The sequence below is a fragment of the Acipenser ruthenus genome, chromosome 21, assembly GCF_902713425.1.
Source record: "Acipenser ruthenus chromosome 21, fAciRut3.2 maternal haplotype, whole genome shotgun sequence".
NCBI classification, from domain to species: Eukaryota; Metazoa; Chordata; class Actinopteri; order Acipenseriformes; family Acipenseridae; genus Acipenser; species Acipenser ruthenus.
The window spans coordinates 8,937,354-8,959,265 of record NC_081209.1 but is presented as its reverse complement, the minus strand read 5'-3'; the positions used below and the strand labels follow the sequence as shown (position 1 = coordinate 8,959,265).

At 42.6% G+C, this 21,912-nt stretch overlaps 1 protein-coding gene across 1 annotated transcript in view; it reads right to left on the bottom strand.

Annotated features, from left to right (window-relative positions):
* LOC131699069 (oxysterol-binding protein 2-like) overlaps positions 1–21,912 on the bottom strand; it is a 106,070-nt gene that overhangs the window by 24,554 nt on the left and 59,604 nt on the right. Inside the window, 2 exon segments of the mRNA XM_058994774.1 lie at positions 699–816; positions 11,602–11,797. Coding sequence (XP_058850757.1) covers positions 699–816; positions 11,602–11,797 — 314 coding nt within the window.

Sequence of the window (21,912 nt, the reverse complement as noted above, 5' to 3'; positions counted from 1 at the left end):
AATGGGTAAGATTTATGAATATATTTTGTTAGCTAAGAATTACTTCAGGAGAGTGAAACTGGCCCCACCGTAATGCCTTCTTTCCTGTCATTGACCAACCAACTTTAGCCATGGTTTGCCCCTGAAGACACAGCTGGACGTTTCAAACAATGAACCCTCCAAACAGAACAGTGCAAACTCCACCCATCAATGGCAATAGGTGTGAGCTATGTGAGAGATAGCAGGGGAGGGGTGTTCTTTCATTCTTTCTTCTCTGAAATGAAGACAAGCTGCTAATTACAACAGCGCTCACAGCTTGCAGGGGCCTGCTCAAGGCCAGCGCTTCTCACATTTCCAATACAAAAATATTCAGATTTGGAGCAGGTGACCTGTACAGGTGGTATTTACTGTAATTCAGGTTTGACAAAGTGCTTACCATACTTGACATTGGAATTAAAATAATTTATAATTCCAAACATGTAGTCTAATATCCTTCATAAATATCATGATAAAAAAATGACTTGTATTTCTACCTTTTCATAAATACTTTCTTGTAGTGATTTTCAAGACATTAAACAACATAACTTTTGGAACTGAGGTCAGTGTTGTGGATTAACACATTACTCATAGCTTATTACTGTAATCTGATTCCACTGATTGTGGTCCAGTATACGTGGTTAGTTTTCTATAATGTTAGCCCTCCCTTCCATTTCTCGTACCTGTGCTGTTTGTGGTCCGCTGCTACTGTGATAAAGGCTGGTGCATCCTCCATGGCATCAAAGTACTCAGTCTCTTCATCTTCGTCACTCGCTTCCCCTTTCAAAGGTCGCACACACCCTGCACAGGAAACAACACATTAGAGAGACTGGGCCATGCCACTTTCAAACTGCACAGGAAGCAACACGCTCAGTCAGAAACACAAGGTCTAAAAGATGGATATTTGCCTACAATATTCAAAAATAATGGAAGTTGTTTCACCTTGAGTGGAACTCATCTGTTGCCACATTTGTGTACTGAATCTATTTGTGCAATGTTGCTCATTGTAGGTCTGTGACAGGGTACACCCCTCAACCGCTATATAAACCAGCAGCTTTTGCTGACCGGGGTTGTTGTTCGGTGGTAGGAGGAACGATCGCTGACAGAGAGAATCTAACAGACAATTGGTACGCGTGCTGGTTTTAAACCCGCGCGATACTTACTTTGCATAATCATTTTATATGTGAACGCCATCAACTTCAGTATGTTGCTTGGCAGATGATGGTGTTTAAAGATGGTGCTCACTTTACAAAATGGAAGCAAAGTCAGAAAAATGAGAAAAATAGTGCAAATGGGCCTACTTAGATTTAATATACCTATAAAACATATTTTAATGACCCAATTAAAATATTTTAAGTTGACGTGGCCACTAATGACAAACCATGAAATTAACTTAAATGGCATAATTAAACATAAAAGAATATATGAGTTGTTAAAAATGAAAGGGTATCTAATGTTTTTTCTCTTATGTTTTAGATCCACAAATCTTTTCATTAAAGGACTAAAGCGATGTCTTCAAGCTCCCTCATCACCCAAACGAGCCCTGAGCTCCTAACCTACAGACATGTGCCTGACTGTGCTCTGTGATACTGTTAGGAGCTTCAAAGGAAAGAGGAAAGTGAAATGTCAGGTAGGAGAACAGTCTTTCTTTCATCTCTCAAACCAGAACACCTCTTCACAGCATCACACATTCACTGCTCCAAACCTATTCTGGAAGAGAATGTACCGAATAAAATACAGTCATTCTGCAGATTTTCCACACCATGCACATCCATTCATTATATATAGGTCTGTGGCAAAGCGCCCCGCCCCTGTGTGCATTTGTGTTGTATGTTGCGTGTGTAAATGTTGGTGTATAGATTGGTACACGGGATATAAACGGGTCTGTGTTTCACGTGTATTTAAAGTGTAGATTTGTATTTAGGCACGAGGAGAGCACAAATCACTTCACGTGCTGGTTAAATGTAATATGTGAGCACGGGGTTGCACAGAATTAATTCACGTGCTGGGATTCAAGTGAATAATTAATTAGTAATTGAATCCCAGCACAACAGTATATATAGATGCACATTTTCACTCAGTCGTGGTTGGGTGTTCGAGAGTGGAGAACGGGTGAGAGAGAGAAGGAGAAACGTAAAATAAGATCGTAAATATAAGTGTTTGTACTCACCGTGTTTGTTTGTCTCCGTGCACCGTTTGTCTGTGTAGTCCGTTTTGTTTGTCTATTTATTTTGGCGTGAAGTGCCGTGTCCTGTGTTTTTGTCTATTCAAACCTTTTATTTTCTGTTCTGTTATTAAATGCTGAGCGAAAGCATTCGCTCAGCTTCACCAAACCCCAAATCTCTGTCTGTGTATTCCTTTTCTGGTCTGACGCCACCCACTCCGGCCGTCTTTGTGACACGTGGTGTCATCGTGGGATAATAGCGCCTCCAAGCGTCAGACCAGGAGAGGGGGTTTTGTGAAAAAAAAAAAAAAAAAAAAATAGTAAAGCGAGGATGGGAAGAAAGAGCTGCAGGAAGCAGCAGAAGCAGCAGCAGCAACAACAACAGCTGCAGCCCTCATCCTGCATGCCGGGCTGGGAGGAGGACAGCCACAACGGGGCAGTAGCCACCCCTCTACCCCCACTGCCACCGGGTTCCCCACCGTCCCGGGAAATATGGGACTGGCTGGTGCACCCCGAGGGGAACTTCGCCAGTGACCTCCCCATGGTTATTCACGCACTGCAGATGCGAGATGGGAAACGATGGGAGGACTGGGAGCAACAGCACAACCCGGCATCCGTTCGTGACCTCACCATGGTGGTGCTGGGTTACCTAGCTGCAGACATGGGAGGGATGCCTTCCAGTGAGCAAGAGGGAGAGGAGCAGTCGCTGCCCTCTCCAGTACCTGAGCGGGAGGAGCCTGAGCGTCCACAGCCCGAGTGGGAGGAGCCTGAGCGTCCACAGCCCGAGTGGGAGGAGCCTGAGCGTCCACAGCCCGAGTGGGAGGAGCCTGAGCGTCCACAGCCCGAGTGGGAGGAGCCTGAGCGTCCACAGCCCGAGTGGGAGGAGCCTGAGCGTCCACAGCCCGAGTGGGAGGAGCCTGAGCGTCCTACGCCTGAGTGGGAGGAGCCTGAGCGTCCTACGCCTGAGTGGGAGGAGCCTGAGCGTCCTACGCCTGAGTGGGAGGAACCCGAACGTCCTACGCCTGAGTGGGAGGAACCCGAACGTCCTACGCCTGAGTGGGGGGCACCCGAGTGTCCACAGCCCAAAAGGGAGGAGTCGGGGCGTCCACAGCCCAAAAGGGAGGAGGTCGAGGATGATGGCTGGGAGGTTTTTTTAAAGAACCTCGCAGCAGAGTTATGCCCTGGCTGTGGGGCTTATGGGCACACGTTAGCCATATGCCCCACCCAGTATGAAGAGGAGGAACCAGCGCCCAGACGGGGGGACCGCGAGCGTCCAGCGCCCAGACGGGGGGACCGCGGGAATCCGAAGCCTGAGAGGCAGCTGTTCCCACCTTCACCAGCAGAGCAAGAATGCCTGCTGGTTTCCCCATCACAACCAGCAGAGGTAGAATGCCTGCTGGTTTCCCCAGCACAACCAGCAGAGGAAGAATGCCTGCTGGTTTCCCCAGCCCAACCAGCAGAGGAAGGATGCCTGCTGGTTTCCCCAGCACAACCAGCAGAGGAAGAATGCCTGCTGGTTTCCCCAGCACAACCAGCAGAGGAAGAATGCCTGCTGGTTTCCCCAGCACAACCAGCAGAGGAAGAATGCCTGCTGGTTTCCCCTTCAGAAGCAGAGCCGCACCAGTCTGCTGCGAGAGAGGCAGAGCAGCACCAGTCCCCTGAAAAAGGGGGAGACTACACGCTGCTCCCACCTCCATCGGCAGGAGACTACACGCTGCTCCCACCTTCACCGGCAGGAGCAGAGCAGCCGGAGCTGCCTCTGCCACTTCCAGGAGCAGAGGAGCAGGAGCTGCCTCTGCCTCCGCCACCTACATCGGCAGGAGCAGAGCAGCCGGAGCTGCCTCTGCCTCCGCCACCTACACCGGCAGGAGCAAAGGAGCAGGAGCTGCCTCTGCCACTTCCAGGAGCAGAGGAGCAGGAGCTGCCTCTGCCACTTCCAGGAGCAGAGGAGCTGCCTCTGCCTCTGCCACTGCCAGAAGCAGAACAGCAGGAGCTGTCTCTGCTTCCCATACCTCCACCACGGGGAGTACGGTGGCCGGAGCCCCAGAAAGGGGAGCTGTCGGCCACGAAGAAGGGGGAGGAGGTCTGGAGACCACCAACCCCAGCAGCAGTTTCGCTGCCGGAGATCGTGGGGGAGGTCAGGAGACCTGCTCCCACTGCAGCAGTTTCGCTGCCGGAGATCGTGGGGGAGGTCCGGAGACCTGCTCCCACTGCAGCAGTTTCGCTGCCGGAGATCGTGGGGGAGGTCCGGAGACCTGCTCCCACTGCAGCAGTTTCGCTGCCGGAGATCGTGGGGGAGGTCCGGAGACCTGCTCCCACTGCAGCTTCTTCGCTGCCGGCAGTACTGTGGTCGGAGCCCCACCAAAGGGAGCTACCGGCTACAAAGAAGGGGGACGAGGTCTGGAGACCACTTTCCCCAGCAGCAGTTTCGCTGCAGGAGTTCTTGTGGCCGGAGCCCCACAGGAGGGAGCTGCCGGCTACGAAGAAGGGGGAGGTCGGGGGACCACCTGCCCCCGCAGCTTTTTCGCTGCAGGACGGGACCAACAGGCTGTCAGCCGTGCCACTACCGGCAGGGGTGCTGACAGCATGGCCAGCCATGGGCCCACTGAAGCCTCCCTTCCCAGCCCGAGACTTTGTCCTGGACTGCTGGATTTTTAAGGGGGGAGGTGGCCGTTGAGGCCATGTGTGCTGCGCACAAGGGGGGGTATATGTGGCAAAGCGCCCCGCCCCTGTGTGCATTTGTGTTGTATGTTGCGTGTGTAAATGTTGGTGTATAGATTGGTACACGGGATATAAACGGGTCTGTGTTTCACGTGTATTTAAAGTGTAGATTTGTATTTAGGCACAAGGAGAGCACAAATCACTTCACGTGCTGGTTAAATGTAATATGTGAGCACGGGGTTGCACAGAATTAATTCACGTGCTGGGATTCAAGTGAATAATTAATTAGTAATTGAATCCCAGCACAACAGTATATATAGATGCACATTTTCACTCAGTCGTGGTTGGGTGTTCGAGAGTGGAGAACGGGTGAGAGAGAGAAGGAGAAACGTAAAATAAGATCGTAAATATAAGTGTTTGTACTCACCGTGTTTGTTTGTCTCCGTGCACCGTTTGTCTGTGTAGTCCGTTTTGTTTGTCTATTTATTTTGGCGTGAAGTGCCGTGTCCTGTGTTTTTGTCTATTCAAACCTTTTATTTTCTGTTCTGTTATTAAATGCTGAGCGAAAGCATTCGCTCAGCTTCACCAAACCCCAAATCTCTGTCTGTGTATTCCTTTTCTGGTCTGACGCCACCCACTCCGGCCGTCTTTGTGACAAGGTCTCAAACGTGTAGTTTGAAAGAAATCTATGTTTAAGCAAACATGTGCTTTCATTTTAAAACATGATATCTGGAACTACACTTGGTTAAATAAATCTCTGCTGAGGCGAAATGACCCCGAGAGTGCGATTTCCTGGATTTTTGCAATATTCTGTTTCTTTGGAAATGCACATTTGAGACCAATGTAGTCAGTAGAATTGCGTGACAGGTAAGAATTAGGTAAGTATTTCATGAGCTAAAACCACTTTGCAATTTGTAATGACCCTTTGGTCTTCTAGTAATACTACAGATTTCACTACCGTTATGAACAGTACTTTCTTTTCTGTATATTAATTGTAAATAATACTTACCTGGGAGCCAAAAGTAGCCTGAACCGATATTAGGTACAGGTCCTAATAAAGTGACCAGGCAGTGTATATCCTTATGAGACCCATAGCCTGGGATTCCAGATATTACAAAATATATTTCAATATATTGCAAAATATGTTCAAATACATTTCTAAATGTCAATTTACTAGGTGATGTGTGTGTGAGTGGCTGGGCATGCACAGTGAAAGCAGAGTAACTCTGAATATCACTGCACTCCATGGCATGTAGGTGGGGTTTCTATTTCAACCATCTCATAAAGCAGTCGTCTACAACATATTCATTCCCGATCAATGACCGCTCCCCCAGTCACTGTTCTTCTCTGTCTGCGGATGAAGAATGCCTTCATTTGCACTTCCACTTCCCTCCTTAGGACTGCCAACACACGCACACAGACCAGGAGTGTTGCCACATTGACATTATCTGTATAGCTATTCAGCCCAGTCACCAAAATACCATTTAACCCTTCAGTGCTTCGATTCTATAACTGTGATCACCCTCCACAGTGTCTTTCCTGCCTTCAGTGTGAGCACTCAATTATAAGATATACAGCAGTACTAAATAAAACCTAAAATTAGATTACATTACAACTTCTTGTTGAAAAATAGGGCCATGAGGTTGACCTACAGCACAGAAAGACTGTTCAAATTGCCCTACACATTTGATTGCATACTGGTGTACTGTTTGTGTGTGTTTTCACTGTTGTTCAATTAATATCATAACTAAGTCTGGATATACCTTAGGTCCAGAAGCAATCTTGACAGTTAATTGATAGTTATTGTCAAAGGGGTTGCTTTGCTCCAGTCTGCTCAAAACAGGCGAGTCTCACTGATATAACCAGAGTTCATTAAAATCTCTTGCGCGCATGTAGGCCTAATTTGTGTAAATAAAGTTTTGTTCATTCTGAATTTAAAATCCCATCCCCGCAGAAATAAGTATTGGTTGACTGATTGCCAGTTTGGGGAGGGTCACCTGTATATATAAGAGGAGCAGGCCTGTTTGTTCTGGGGCTCATTCAGTTCAGAGAGAGGACTGACAGCAGCAAGCTGTGCTCTACCCTACCACACTTACTGTATTGAACAAATACAAGCCTGCTAAATTCAGGTCTGCATAACAATACAAAAAGAGAGACAGACCATGTGCTGCTTTCACTGAGTGTCCAGCATGCTATTCTCTAGCCCTAATATAGACTACATGAGTTCTAATACATTTTTAGACTGGAGGCTGGTGTGAAAGCATCATCATTTGCTCTCAGAACTAAATAGTTTTATCTGTTCCAGAGACAAAGACTGCAGATTCTGGTTCCCCCAGAGACAGCATCGTGATGTGTCGACAGTGGTTCCCATACTCGCCTTAGTTTATTTACTGCTACCCAAACCAGTAAATACAGAATTACAGCTAGCAGTACCATGGACAAGTATATCATCAACAGTAAAATTGTTGCTTCAATTTTTTTTTTTTTAAATATCCCCAATCATATGAGTGGTCCTTACAGCAATTAACACAGACCCATGGAAAAGAAACAGTATTTGAGTAAAGTGCTTTCACCTGGGTTCAGGCGTTGTTCTCCAGTTACAGTTACCTGCCATAGACATGTCTACCATAGACAAGCTCAGCCAAAGTGTCTTTACAGAAGTAAGAATCAGTGCTATCTAGTGATCTGTCACTTTGGATCAAGTTTTTGCTAGCAACAGATGGTGACGCTTCCTAATATGAAGACACTGGCTGATCTAGTCTGCATTACGTATGACAGGCAACTGGAATTGAAGAGCCACTCCTGAAGTCATAGTGAAAGTGCCTTCATGGGTACCTGAGCTATCTACATTGGGATGGGAGATACAATGAGAGACATTTCTACTGAAGTGGTGCGTAACATAAAGGAGGCTCCAGTTCATTAACAGCTTCTATATTTAGGGCTCTGCACAGAGGGGGCTGCTAAGGACTGTTAGTCATTCTGACCTGAGCGACACAATCAACAGCAGACCACGCAGGGGAGCAGCTTGAACTGATTGCAGGCAGCTAAATAACTGGCTGAATCGTACCTGTTGTGCTCTTCCATTTGTTATATTATAAAAAGGGCAGTTTGGAAACAAGCACACCTTACAGCGAAGGCGCTGTATTTCAGTTTATTTTGTATACAATTTCCTGTGAATTTATGAGTGTTTATTAAATGGTTGAAAATCTGTGACAATAATGTATTTCCTGGGTAAATATCATGGTGGTAATACTCGGGACGGTCGGCTTCTAATCCTTGTTCATGTAAACCGTGTAAAGCTGGTGAAGTTTGACAGGAAAGGAGGTGCTGAATAATTAGGAACAATTTCACCCTCCATGTTAAATAACCAAGGAAGTGCAAGACTACTCGAAAGCATGGCTTACAGAGAGACCCACGTAGTACCAGATATCTTGTTTTAAATTGAACATGTTTACTATAGCATGTGTTTCTTTCAAAACTGCACACCTGTGACCAATATAGTGAATGGAAGTGCCCAACAGGTAACATTAATGACATTATTCTACAAGCTACACTTTCCAGTGTCTTATATGGAAACAATCACTGGCTGTTTCACGTTTTAAGAGGAGTCATTTTTGTAGACATCTTTAACCTGCAGGCACTGACAGTTAACAAACTAGACGTGTTCAAGCTGTTCCTTGTGGCTCTGGTTTTCAATTTATTTCTAATTCTCCATGGCTGATCACTCATGTGAAACCCAGTGATAAAAAAGCAAGGCTGTGTGGAAAGCATGCTGCAAAAAAAGATTCATAGACCGCTCCCCCCCCCACCCCCCACCCCCACCCCCCAAAGGACACAGGAGAAAATAACCTTGAGAAAAGCAGTTGGGCATTTTGAATCTAGGTCATGCCCAACAGTCACTGGGGACTGACAGGATGGCAGAGCTAACAGACCATGTTTTAAATATAATTCCACAGCTTCTGTTACACTGCCTGCCTGCCTGCCTTTGAGAGTTCAGCTGAGAAGAGGAGAGGAAAATCCGAGGATTGGCGTGGTCTGGATTGTCAACAAGGAGAGTTTACTCCGACCAAACGTTTAGTAAAATCACTCAAATTTATGAGTTCAACCACTAAATGAATTCTGTTTTTATCTACTTTAGTTTAAAGGGACTTTCAGCCCTTTCCCGAAGTTGTCCAGAGTTGTTGTTTGGGGTACAGACTGTATATAGAGGTATACTCTGGGCCGAACTACGGTACAATATTCCAGAAGGATTCTGAGAAGGAGAAGCAAGCTGTTCACAGCAGCAAGCAAGGACTCATTAGGAGCTGTACACGTGTTTACACAAGCTGAAAATGTGAGGTGTGTACTAAGATAGGAAAACAAAAACATACGGGTCATCTACACTACAATCCATATACTTATGTAGTGATCCCTTAAATACATGGGCTGTATTGTAGTGTGTGAGTGTATATCAGGCTTCTGATATCCTAGCGAGGGAGATGGCTGTCTCCAGGTACCTTTGCTTATTGACTTCTGACTTTCTTTCTTTAAGACTCCTGGATTTTAATTTTAAAAAACAGTTCTGTTTGTACTGACCTCAGACTGTGCTGTGAACCAACGGGAGCCTTTGTGATGTTTGTTTATCCAATGCACTGTGTCATGTTGGGATTTGCAATCCCAGCGGAAGGGAATGGCAGAACGATTGTACTTGTTTTGTAATTAGTGACAGACCCAGCTGTGAACAACATTATACAACATGCACCAGGGGGGTGATCTCCTATTGGTGCAAGTAGGATTGCCTATTTGGTTCACAGAATACTGTAGAGACAAGCAGGTTTAAAATTAGGTGGTGTGGGTAGCTGCTTCTAAACAATTGGAAAACATAAGGACATTTGACTAAGTGTTGGCCTACTTTCTGACAAAGTAAGGGAAAATAAATATTTTAATAGTTTTTACAAAATCGATGGTGTTTGCAAGTATTTTGATTTGGTTTCTGTTGCCCCAGTAGAGTTTCTTTAATGTTTCTCTAAATCGGCCCTTACTGTTTTGAGCTTGTCTGGAGAATTCCAAGTGCTGACACTGACCAGCCTTCCTCATTACAAAAATCATGTCACCATTGACCTTTAACCCTTTGAGTAGTGAGTTCTAAAATGCCCTGCCGGCCCTACGGGAGTGAGTTTTTTTTCTGTCTTCTGCATGCGCTTGATTATTACGAGTACAGCATACAAACAAGCTGAAAGGTATATGTTTGTATTTATGTAATGAATACTTACGAAATACAAACAAATCATTTTTACCGTAAATAAATAAAACAAATAAATATAATGGTTTTATTTTGTCATAGGGAAAGGTTTTGACCAAAAAAAAAAACAGGCAGAAAATAAACAACGGGTTGGAACAACCATAACAACATGTCCTAACAAAAAAAGGGCTGAACTAGAGAGAGAGAGAGAGAGAGAGAGAGAGACAAATAAATCATATCTGGGTAACAGGTAGTGGGAGCAGAGGGAGTGAGAGTGTCTAATGCTTCAGCGTATGATACTCCTGAAGCATGGAGCAACACACAGAGCTTGTCGCCGCCTCTTCGCTGGACGCCTGTGACTTGATGGTAAATATTCTTCATTTATGTCTTCACTGACACATTCGCTGACATCCGATTCAGTGGAAGCATTGTATGTATTTGAATTTAAATTGGAATCTGAATTCAGTATTATTTCTAATAGTTCTTTCTCACTGAGCAATTTTCGCGGGTTTACAGACATTGTTGACAATTTTGTGACAGGGTTTATTGTATGTAATTCAGTCAATATCTGGCAAAATGTGCAAGAGACCAGTAACGTGCATTACAGAAACCTAGTGTTACAATATTATGTGAGTTTTGTAGGCTCAGTAATTCAAGTTTAAAGTTGCAGAATGTACCGGTACATTCCTACTCCCTGGGGACCAGCGAGCAGTGAACGTACCGGTACGTTCGTACTGCTCAAAGGGTTAACCTCTGCAAAAACAATTCCATACATTTCCCGTGCCATGTAAATCCATTCACTAAACAGGTCCCAAATGTATAGTTCTGAAAGAAATCTATGTATTTACATTTTAAAAACATGCTCTCTGGAACTACGCTAGGTTAAAAATCTGTTTGCAAGCCTTGCTTTCAGATAGTCTTGCACTTTCATGATCATTTCACCAATTGTCCCCAACCCTTCAGTTCTTGTATTTCCACTTAAAAACCATCCGGCTGCTTCCCCTAATGCCACACATGCTTTGCAGCCTATAAGAAGCTTGACCCCTGCGGTGTAATTATTATTTATTTCTTAGCAGACGCCCTTAGCCAGGGCGACTTACAATTGTTACAAGATATCACATTATTTTTTTACACATTATTTTTTACATACAATTACCCATTTCTACAGTTGGGTTTTTACTGGAGCAATTTAGGTAAAGTACCTTGCTCAAGGGTACAGCAGCAGTGTCCCCCACTGGGGATTGAACCCACAACCCTCCAATCAGGAGTCCAGAGCCCTAACCACTACTCCACACTCCTGCCCCATGATGACCTAGGAAGTGCAAATAAAATCAAACTGAGAATTCTTTTCAACCTAGTGTAGCAGCAGATGTTTAATAATGACGTTTGCAATATCACTTCTTTCTTTCAAACATTTGAGACGTGATAGTGAATGGAAGTTCAACACAATTGAGATGTATGAAAGGATTGCATTAGCTAGCAGCACTGTGGGGCAGCCTGTGCAGTGCATTAGAGTGCCGGTGTCCCGAGCATCACTCACCTGTGGCAGTGCTGGAGACGGCTGGGGTGTTGGTCAGAGCAGGCGCTTGCCTGCAGGCTCGCTCCAGGCTGTTGTGCTGCTTGGCTAGTTGCTCGATGGTCTCTTCCAGACGGATCCTCTGCTCACGCTCATACTGCAGAGCTCGCTGCCATTTCCGACTGTGGGTCTCTGCTAGCTCCAGGAAATCACGGCATGCCTGCAACACACACGGCACAGCACTTCACTGAACCAGCAACACTGTCTTGAACTTCCAGTGAGAAATGTTCAAGTCTGGGCGAGCCATGCGCAATATTGGCAGTATGTTTTATTTATTTATTTGATAAAAACTCTTGAGTCGTAACAGTTGGTTTTTAAGAGCGTCCCAGAGACTGCTGAACTTGGTTACAGTACTAATCCTTTAACACACAGTATATACACAAGGCCCTAGGTCAGTATTTACTGAAAATTTGTATTGTACCTAAAATTTGGCCCACTGAAGCATATTAAAATACTAATTTTCACCATGACAATCCATGGATTTAAATTTGGTAGATATATTTATGCAAATAAAAAATAAATGTTTAACACACTGAACTAAATCCACTGATACAGTTTAACTTGGCCAGCTTTACACGGTTTGCATTCACAAATAGAAGGAGGTGAGCTGCAATTCTGACTAGAAAACTGGGAACTGAATTATTTTCACTGATTTATTTTCTTCTTCTAATAAACAGTGAAATATTCCCAGGAAATTCTATATAAAATATTATCCAACAGTAATCAGTAATGAAGACTAACAGAGTATGAAGCTGTGTCTTAAATCTCAGTAGGGTGTCTACCGATTTTACATCATCAGGCAAGGTATTTCATAAACTGGGGGTCACAGATGCAAATGAACGATAAAATCTGTTATTAAAATGAGGGACAGGAGCAATCCTGTCTTAAGTCACATTTCAATTCATTCAGCCCTGATGTTAATTAATGAAACCCTCGCAAAACTAACAAATCCAAATGACAAATTGAACCATTTATTTTTAAAACAGTAAATTAAAAATAGTACATTCCCAACCCAGACATGAACCCTGCTCTACACAGTGGAAACCCAGGACGCTACCTTCTGTGTCATTCAGGGGGTTCAGCAATATTGAAACCTCTCAGTGACTTTACGTTTGAGTGCAGATACTTCTGGAGATGTGGGTGTTCCCAGGAGCTGCCTTCACTAGACCAATCAATAACCTGCTGATACTACAGTTTAAACACCAGCACCCCCATATTACCATGTGCCTATATCCTAGCAAACTAGTTGTTAACAGTTTACAGACAAAACCACTAAAACAAAGAGTGAGCCTTTTATATCAGCGATTCTGATTTAACAATAGTGTTTTACCAAGCTGTGTTTACAGTAACCTGGCACATTAATAGGAACAAAATAAAAAAGAGAAATGGCTCTGGCACAGAGAGAACACCCTTTAGAAAACTGAGGATTACACCAGCGTATAGCAAGCCAAATTTATTGAGACAAATGAAGAAAGCGTTTCATAAATCCCGTTTGCATGTTGCACTGTGCCTGCTTTAATGGCAAAGCAAATGAGATGGAAACAATGCATTCTGCGTCTTGCACAGTATTTACACTCACCCATATAACACACTATTAAACACCTTGAACTAACAGAAACATATTTATATAGCTGCAAAAGATTAAAATGAATAACACCTGCCATAACACTGTCAATAGGATGTGGAGCCACTGCAGACAGCCAAGACGACACTGATTTGTGTGTCTAAGTTGTTCCAGAGGCATACAGTATGCGACAACTCCCTAATGATTACTGTCTTTAATTACTGAAGTATATATATATATATATATATATATATATATATTAAGCTATATTGGTAAAATATGTTGAAGTATGTTTCAGTATGTTGAAAACTATATTCAGTGCAAAAGATGCTTACCTAAAATATATGTATATACAGATATGGGGAGATGCCACTTTTATATGTAACTGAATAGAGTACTTGTCATGGATGTCATTTGCGCAACTAATGAGGCACATGAGAGCTCATTTACACAAAAGTGTGTGCTACAGATGGCAGGTATTTAATTTCATTTCCTATTCTGTATTCCGACAACCGCCTCATATTGCCGTCCTTAAAATACAATGTTCAGCGTTTAAGAAGTCAGACAGGGACCCCTACATCAGCCGTTTAAATCTTAGAAAATGTCCCCGTCTGCTTGTTTAAAACCAGCTCAGCACTAATTTAGGACTCATTAAGGCTTTTTCTGATGACCTCGGAAAAAACTGCTGCCTGCTGCATAGTACTAACCACCCGGGCAGTAATATTATTCATGGCATTCAGGAAAGAGTCATAACACGCACAACAGCTAAATGAACTCAGCTACCCGAAAACACTATTCATCACTGTGTATAGGGACACAATACTTCCTGGCTGCTTGGTACAAGAAAGAATCACAACTCCAGTTACAGAAGAAAATGATTCTTTAAGTACCGGGCTGTGACGCTACTGTGTCCCTCAATCATGTTCACTTTGATACTGCAACACACGTCCTTGTGTTTGTTAACTGTAGTCTTCAACAGTAACCTTCTGTGCAACTGCACAATTATAACAGGAGATGTACTGCAGCCCTTATTAAATGAGCTGGGCACAGCCATGCTGTTTTACAGTATTCATGAACAGTGAGTGTAGATGGGGTCATGGAAGCCAGGCAGTTTGAGCTGTAACTCAGCTAGTGTCTTCACTTAACAACAAAGCACACATCTTTAATAGATACTTCTGTGCTGCAGAGTTTCAAATGGCTGAATACGAAGAAGCGACTTTGAAACTTTTTTTTTTTTTTTAAACCAGCATAGAGGCATATATTATACTTTCAAGACCACAGAGGTCCTTTCACCAGGTAAAAGTGCATTTGGGAAGAAACAGAGTCGATGACCGCGTTTTAAAAAGACTAGATCTTAGCAAACCAGAACACCGCTGAGCAGGTTCTGCAGCAGCATTCTGTTTGGACTTTCTCACTAGTTTGTAGTTATGGATAAATCAGTTGTCTACAGAAAAAGAGAGGAATAAAGCATCTCGATAGCAGTGGGGCTCATTCTTTGTAGCTTTAGAGGACTGGCAGAAGCCTGATTATCACCCATAATATGATAATTTATAAATCATTTTTCAGTACAATACATAATCAATACAAACACATTATCAGTAATATCCCAGTAACCGGTTATTGTTCCAACTCTATTCTGATCAATAGTGCAAAAGGCTTTTTTCATAGGTGTGTTAAAAAACTGAGCTCTTCGAATTCCCAGCAAGGAGTGGAGCTGAGCACAATGTTACATGTTTTTTTTTTTTTTTTTTTTTTCCCACCAGGCTGCTCTGAGTACCTTAGTTACTTAAATTAACTGAGCTTACAAAATAATTCCATTCATTTCAGTCATTTTGCACTTTCATTATCTACATCTATCTGATGTAGCACACATGTGCTTTAACTTTAAAACATGACACCTGTCACTGCTTTAGGTTACAGAAAAGTCTTCGCTTCTATGCCTTAGGGTTGGGTTATCTGTTTGTACTTGTACTTCTGTTGATTTATGTGGATAACACTATTTAACACAATTTTTGTTCCTGGGTAGTAAGTGTTATTTCCTAATTGCTTATGCCTCAAAAGTATAGAAAATAGCTATTGTTCCCCACAAACTTGGCTTTTGTGACCAGGACAGTGATATTTTGAAATGTACCTATTTCCAATGAGAAAACGGGTGAATTTGTGTCTTTTCGTTCACATAAAGTCAGAAAAAACAACATATGAATCCAAATCAACATGTATTTATACTAAAGTAATACAAAAATGACTACAAAAGATTTAGAAGTGAGTAGTCTTTTTGGTTGGGGTAGTATGGGTTTCTCTCCTCAGCTCCACCTCTGAAATTGTCATCTGGATCTACAACGTCTTCCTCGCTCTCTGACTTGCTGCTCTCTTCTAAAGACGGCTGCTCTCTCTCCGGAGGAGTGGGTACGGGAGCTCATGGCAGTGTGGCACCGGGGCGATGGATGAAGGAAGGTCCGGATACGTGATAGCGGGTGCTTGGCAGGTGCTTCTGTGGGCCATTCTGGAGAACAGACTGCACTATGGTAATCACTGTGAATAGGCTCCAGAACAATTTAAACACCTTGCAGACCTGGCAGCCCACACTCTACAAAACAGACTGATCTGATGTGGAATTCCTATGCACAGGTATTAAAGTATGTAAGTCGTATACATTTTCATAAGTTGCTAATAAGCACATGGGAAGAATCCTGGCTGAATTTCTTACCCCAGCAGGGTATTTTAACACACTGAATTCAGCATCAATCTCATTGACTTCCTTACATCTGAATCAATGCTATCATCACAAGAACTGCTAACTATAATGATGCACACGACTTTTGCAAACCAATTAGCTAATTTCCGCCACAATGTTCAATGGAAGCTTGTTAATACTGTACAATACAGTAAAAATACAAAGTACATTACTCTCTTACCTTAAAGCATGGTTCAAAGTGTCCTCTTTTCTGAGAAAAACTCTTCAGTATGAACAAAAAGCATGTGACCCGTTTCCTAAGCATTGAGGTTTCAATTTAAAAATCATCACTTCCTTATGCCAAAATCTGCTGTTAGCAAAAACAATGCAACTAAGCAAGGAAACAGACTAAAGGTCAATATAGGTTCTTGTTCCAGGAGACTAGGTTTCAGGCCACTGCATGGTAGAGACTTATACAGAGATAAGTTGTCTCCTGGAACCTGGTTTCAAGCCTCTGTTCCTGAAAAAGTGGCTTTGTGTTCCCTCAGCTTTAGGTTTTTGTTCTGCTAATATTTGAAAATGAAATTCGACAAAAGTACAATTAAACCTAGCTATAACAAACAGACAAAGGACAAACCAAATGGAGCCTTAACAGGTTGGTGCCCTTATAAACGTCTATTACTGTATTTTTGTAGCTTTCCCATGTTTTCCCCCATGGTTATACTATGCATTTACCGTAACCCTGGTTTGCCATGTTTATTAATACGCTTCACTGTACCTCACAATACTTTACAATGCTTTACAATGCTTACCTGTGCTTTACCATGCTTTGACTGGGAAACGTTTATAAGGACATGGCCTTACTACTGAAGGTACATCAGATCAGATGTTGGCAAGCTACCAGTCTCTGGAGGACAAAGGTCAGCCCTGCGCCTGGCCAGTAGGGGCTACTGTAATGAGGTGAGGAGAAACCAGCCCTTACGATTTAACCTCATGAACCCATGGGAACGCCAGAGCCAAGGCGAACCTCCCTGTGGAATCCCCAGTGAACTTTGCACAGCCAGGATGCGAAGTCGCGCTCCCCTGGCTGCATGACTCACCCTGCACACAATGCTGACAGCAACTTGTTCCTTTTGGTAAAAACACATTGTAATTGCAATGTGGCAACACTTCAGCAGTACTGATTCTAGCATGCGACGTGTTCCCTAATCTTCAAAACCGATGAATAAACAGGAAATGCTGTAAAGGAGCACTAAGCTTATTAGCAAATGTGCTGCGTTAGGTGCAAGAAAATGAATGCTTTGAGTGTGTGGGAATGACTAGATGCAATAGGGTATAGTGGATTCAATTCAACCCACTGCAATCAATGAATTAACCCTCTGGTCTGTGCAAGAATTTCCACCAGGTAAAAAGCTGTCAGGAACATACTTGACAGAGTTGAGTAATACAAGTCACTTCTACCAGATGGCTCTTTTGGCACAACAAGCATACAGTACAGTGCGATGGTCTCACTATGACCTATAAAGCTAAAAATGCCCTTGCCCAATTCATTTAAAACCTGACAAATGCTTGCAAAGATATAGCCTCAGCCTAAAGTCACGTGACAGCATTGCAATGATCTTGTTCAATGCAAAGATGCACGGATCTCAAGATACAGCCAGCATGACTTCAGGTCCTGTATATTACTATCCGCATGGATATTCATATCCAGAAAATATCATTGGGCTCCCATTTTGCCCAATCCTAGCAGAACCATTTGCAGACAGCAGCAATGGCAACACAATACTATTGCACCATGAAATTGAAATGGATCGTCAGTGTATTAGTTCATATCATACGATATGCATTATGCATTCAAACTTAAATAAATTCAATTACTTCAGCAGTACTCGGCTGAAAGTCAAGGATGCACATCACCTGTGTAGTGGAATCAGATAATTACTATGACTGGAGGCTTAGCACATTGAATTTAAAAGAGTGCATAGCAGGTGCGAGGATGGACTCTGAACTGTCACAGCATTCCAAACACGCTTGTTCTTATAAGCAGGAGTAGACAGCGTTCTGCTCTGATTCAAATCTGCTGCTCCACTAACAGTTCAGTATGGTCTGGAATAATAAAAACACTTAAAGGAGGATTAAGAAGTCTTGAAAATACACATTTTTTTCAGCAACATGGTCAAACATGCTCTTGGCTAGCTCAAAGCTAGTTATAAAGATGATAAAATTAGGATGTACAGGTATTGTACAGGTATCGTATGTTTTGAAAAAATATAGCAAATCTAGTAAATAGTTATAAAACTGTCCCCACCCTTTAAAAGCCTTCTTTCCTAACCAACCAGTTGCTTCCCCTATTGACTGATATGCTTTGACCCAGAAACTGCTGAGTAATTGTGTAACACCACAATTCATGTTTGACCATGTTTGCATGTTTTACAGAACGTAACTTTTGGACCTAAGTAGCTAATGGAAGTGCTCGGCAGGTAAGATATATAAAATGATTCTGTCAGCTACAACCACTCTAAGGGTATTCCACCCCTGCATATCTATAATATGGAGTGTAAGGACTACAGGAACGTGAAGGAGTTAATCATATACTGCTGTGTGGTAATTCATATTATATAAAGCTGTCTGCATTGTTTAGTGCTAATCCCCTTGGCTTAGTGCCTCAGAACTAATACTTGCTGTAATGAAAACAGAAGCTAATCCAGCATTCATTTTGTACATGTGGCTTTGCTACATTCATAATGCCATGGAAAATTCTAATTTCCCTTAAAATCTGCAGACAGGTTTACAGCTGCCTTTTCTTATATGCCAAGAAGGGTGGCATTGTTTCTTGTAATCCCCATAAAATACTGATTTGTAAAGGGAGACCAGCTTCTAAAGTTCTGTGCCTATGTCCCTAATTAATACCCAGTGGTAACCACATGGAGTCAAGCAATCCTGGTTATATGAGACCAGCTGTTGATGATCCAGGAAAGCTATGGCTAACTTTAAGGTAATTGTAGTGAACAAAACAGTTCCATAACATTTCTCCACCATGCACATCTATTCAATTGTATAGGTCTCAAATGTGCAGTTTTGAAAGAAACACCTGTCATGCACTCTTTTTTATTTTATTTTTTATTTCAAAACACAGTAGCTGGTACTACACTAGGTTAAAGAAAACCGTTTGGAAGCCATGCTTTTGACTGTCTTGTACTTCTTATTTCTCCTGGAGAGTGAACTTGTTCCCACCCCTTCACTGACTTCTTTCCTGTCAATAACCAATCAGCTTTGGCCCAGAAGACAATGCTGAAGTGAAATGACCCAGGAAGTACAAGTGCAAACAGATAACCCAAGAATAAAGCAGAGAAAGTGAGTTTCTGTTAACTTGAAGCAGTGCCAGATATCATGTTTTAAAATGGAAATGTGTCCTATAACATGTTTCATTTAAAACGGTAAATTTAAAGCTAATGGAAGTGAAAAATGACTGTAATTTAAGGTAATTATTTTGTTAGCTACAATTACTTTAAGGTATAACTTGCAAGAAACTAAAAGTGGCTAGTACACTGAAGACTAGCTGAAACCCTTTTTTTCTTATTAGTTCTACCTCATAATTCTGATTGAGTATCAGGTTAAAGGACTGAGCAACAGATTATGACAAATCTTCTGATTGGCTGCGGAATTTAAAATAGTATGAGTTATAATAAATTATTACAATATTGTTCTCTCAGAAAATAAAGCTGTATACACACACATTGTATACTGTGCTAATGACCATACATCAAAATATTCCGATACTGTACAGCACCCAACTCACACAAGAAAACCGTCCACTATTATGCTCTTATTTATCAGAGTGATGTTACGTGGGGTGGAAAGCAGTTGTATTAATGTTATAAAGGGTTACCACAGTAAATGTGCATGGTAAATGTGAAATTTTTTTAATGTTCTTCCCGTGGTTATATGTTACCATAGTTGGGCATGTTTTTAATATGCTTTGTTACACTTTGCTATGCTATTACTGTGGAGAACATTTGTAAGGGAATAGCCCACTTGTCCCCATTGAATCCCATTCTATTGGGGCTAGGACATTTCAAAGTGGTGATACTGAGCTGAGGGTGACATTAACAGGAGTGCTATTCAGACTTTATATCTGGTGATCAGGAGGTCACTTCACAGGCTCGTGGACCCACCCAGCACCCTGGGAACATGCTGGCTAAAACATTTCTAATCATGCTTTTATTCCAATGGTGAGTTTTTTGTGAACCTCCTGTATATATCCCTGTATATTCAGTAACACAGACAACACGGCTGCCACTTTATCTATATACTATCAGTATTTTCCCCTTCACTTTTCAATAAGCCCTTATCAGCCGATAAGGAATTGTGAAGCCTGGTTGAGCTGATGGGAGTCGGGAGATACATATTCTGGTTATCTGTCATCTTCTCTACTTCCAGGCTGTGGGGATGAGCTGATATCAAACCCGTATTGTGGATCTGTTGAGCCAGCAGACTCATTCATGGTCGCATTCTCATTTCTCAGTCAAAATGTCAATCTGATTAACGGTATGGTCTTTCTTGGATTATTCAAAGTGCAGTGATACTAACCGCAGGGTACCCAGCGTTTCATTTCAGGCTTAGATTAGACAAACACTCCATTCCAATTCGAAGTCACGCCTCCAGCGGAACCTATTAGCAGAAACTACACTTCGAATTCCGCTCGGATTGTAGATCTCTCACTCAGAATGTCAATGACAAGCCATTCTAAACGTTTAAACCATCACAGATTCAATATGCGAATATCAGCTTTTCGTATGTTTTACATTTACATTTAATGACATGTTTATATATGTTCTGAGGCTACTTCTAATCAAGTTGCTAATGTATTTTGTATGACAGACAGAAGTGTGAATTAAAAGGTCATTCTGAACTGACATGTATCAAGTGACCTTGTCTGATTATGACATTTTCCAATAAGGATGAAGTACTTCATAAACACGGCTGGCCCCATTAATCCCAGAGATAGATAGGTGCTTTTCAAGGAAAACCGCAAGCCCACAACACTGATTATTCAAGCCAATCCAATCTCAATAGAAAACTGCTTAAACAGGTTATTAAGGGAGGAAAAAATTAATCTGCACCAAACAAAGAGAAGATGATACATTGATGAACTTACCTACCCCAACATTATAATCCTGTTCATTACGAGTTATGAATATTTATGTGCGTGGGAAGAATATAATAACAGTGTGTCACCAGCAACAAGATGGCATGAATGGGTTCACACACGCAATATATTACTGAACCACTGAAATGAAATGCCACTGCCTGCAGACACAAATACAGGGTAGCTGTTTCCAACAAATACAACAAACTTACTCCTTAGTTACTGCACTTGTATTATCCACATACACCAGTACAGTGCTCTGCCTTTGTAAGCCAGCTCTTTCTGCAGTTATAACTTATGAAGCAGCTGGGGTCCCATAGGGAGTGCTGTATTGGCCTTGGCGCTATATGGTGTATGGAGGAAAACTGGCTGGGGTTAGTGGAGTAACCCCTCCTGACAAGACCAGAAGGAGGCTAGCTAAACCGGGCCTCATCTCCACGGGTCAGAGGCTTTGTAACACCCCCTGCTTATGTTTGGCAGGTGAAAACATTTTCTGTGGGTTCAAGCGCTTGGGGTGCAAGCAAACAGCAGGAGAGTGGGAATACCATTCCCCACATTTCACAGAGCATGTCTATGTCTGCGGCCTCCATTTTAAGAGATTAGATATCGCTCATGCATCACCGACACCGCAACTGCCAGCTGGTATTGTATTTCTGGCCTTCAGTTAAAGGAATATACGGCATTCTGTGACCTTGTTAAAGTACTCGGCTACATTTCAGTTCAGCTTAGTGTAATAAGCAAGCACTTTTTGATCAGAGCAAAGTCCAATTGGCCAATTGGAACGTTTTTTGGAAAGGGGTGTAGATCCATCCTGTGTATTTCTGCATGCAGTGTTGTGCTTACTGGCTGATGCCTTTCAGATGTTCCAATCCTCTGCATGTATATATA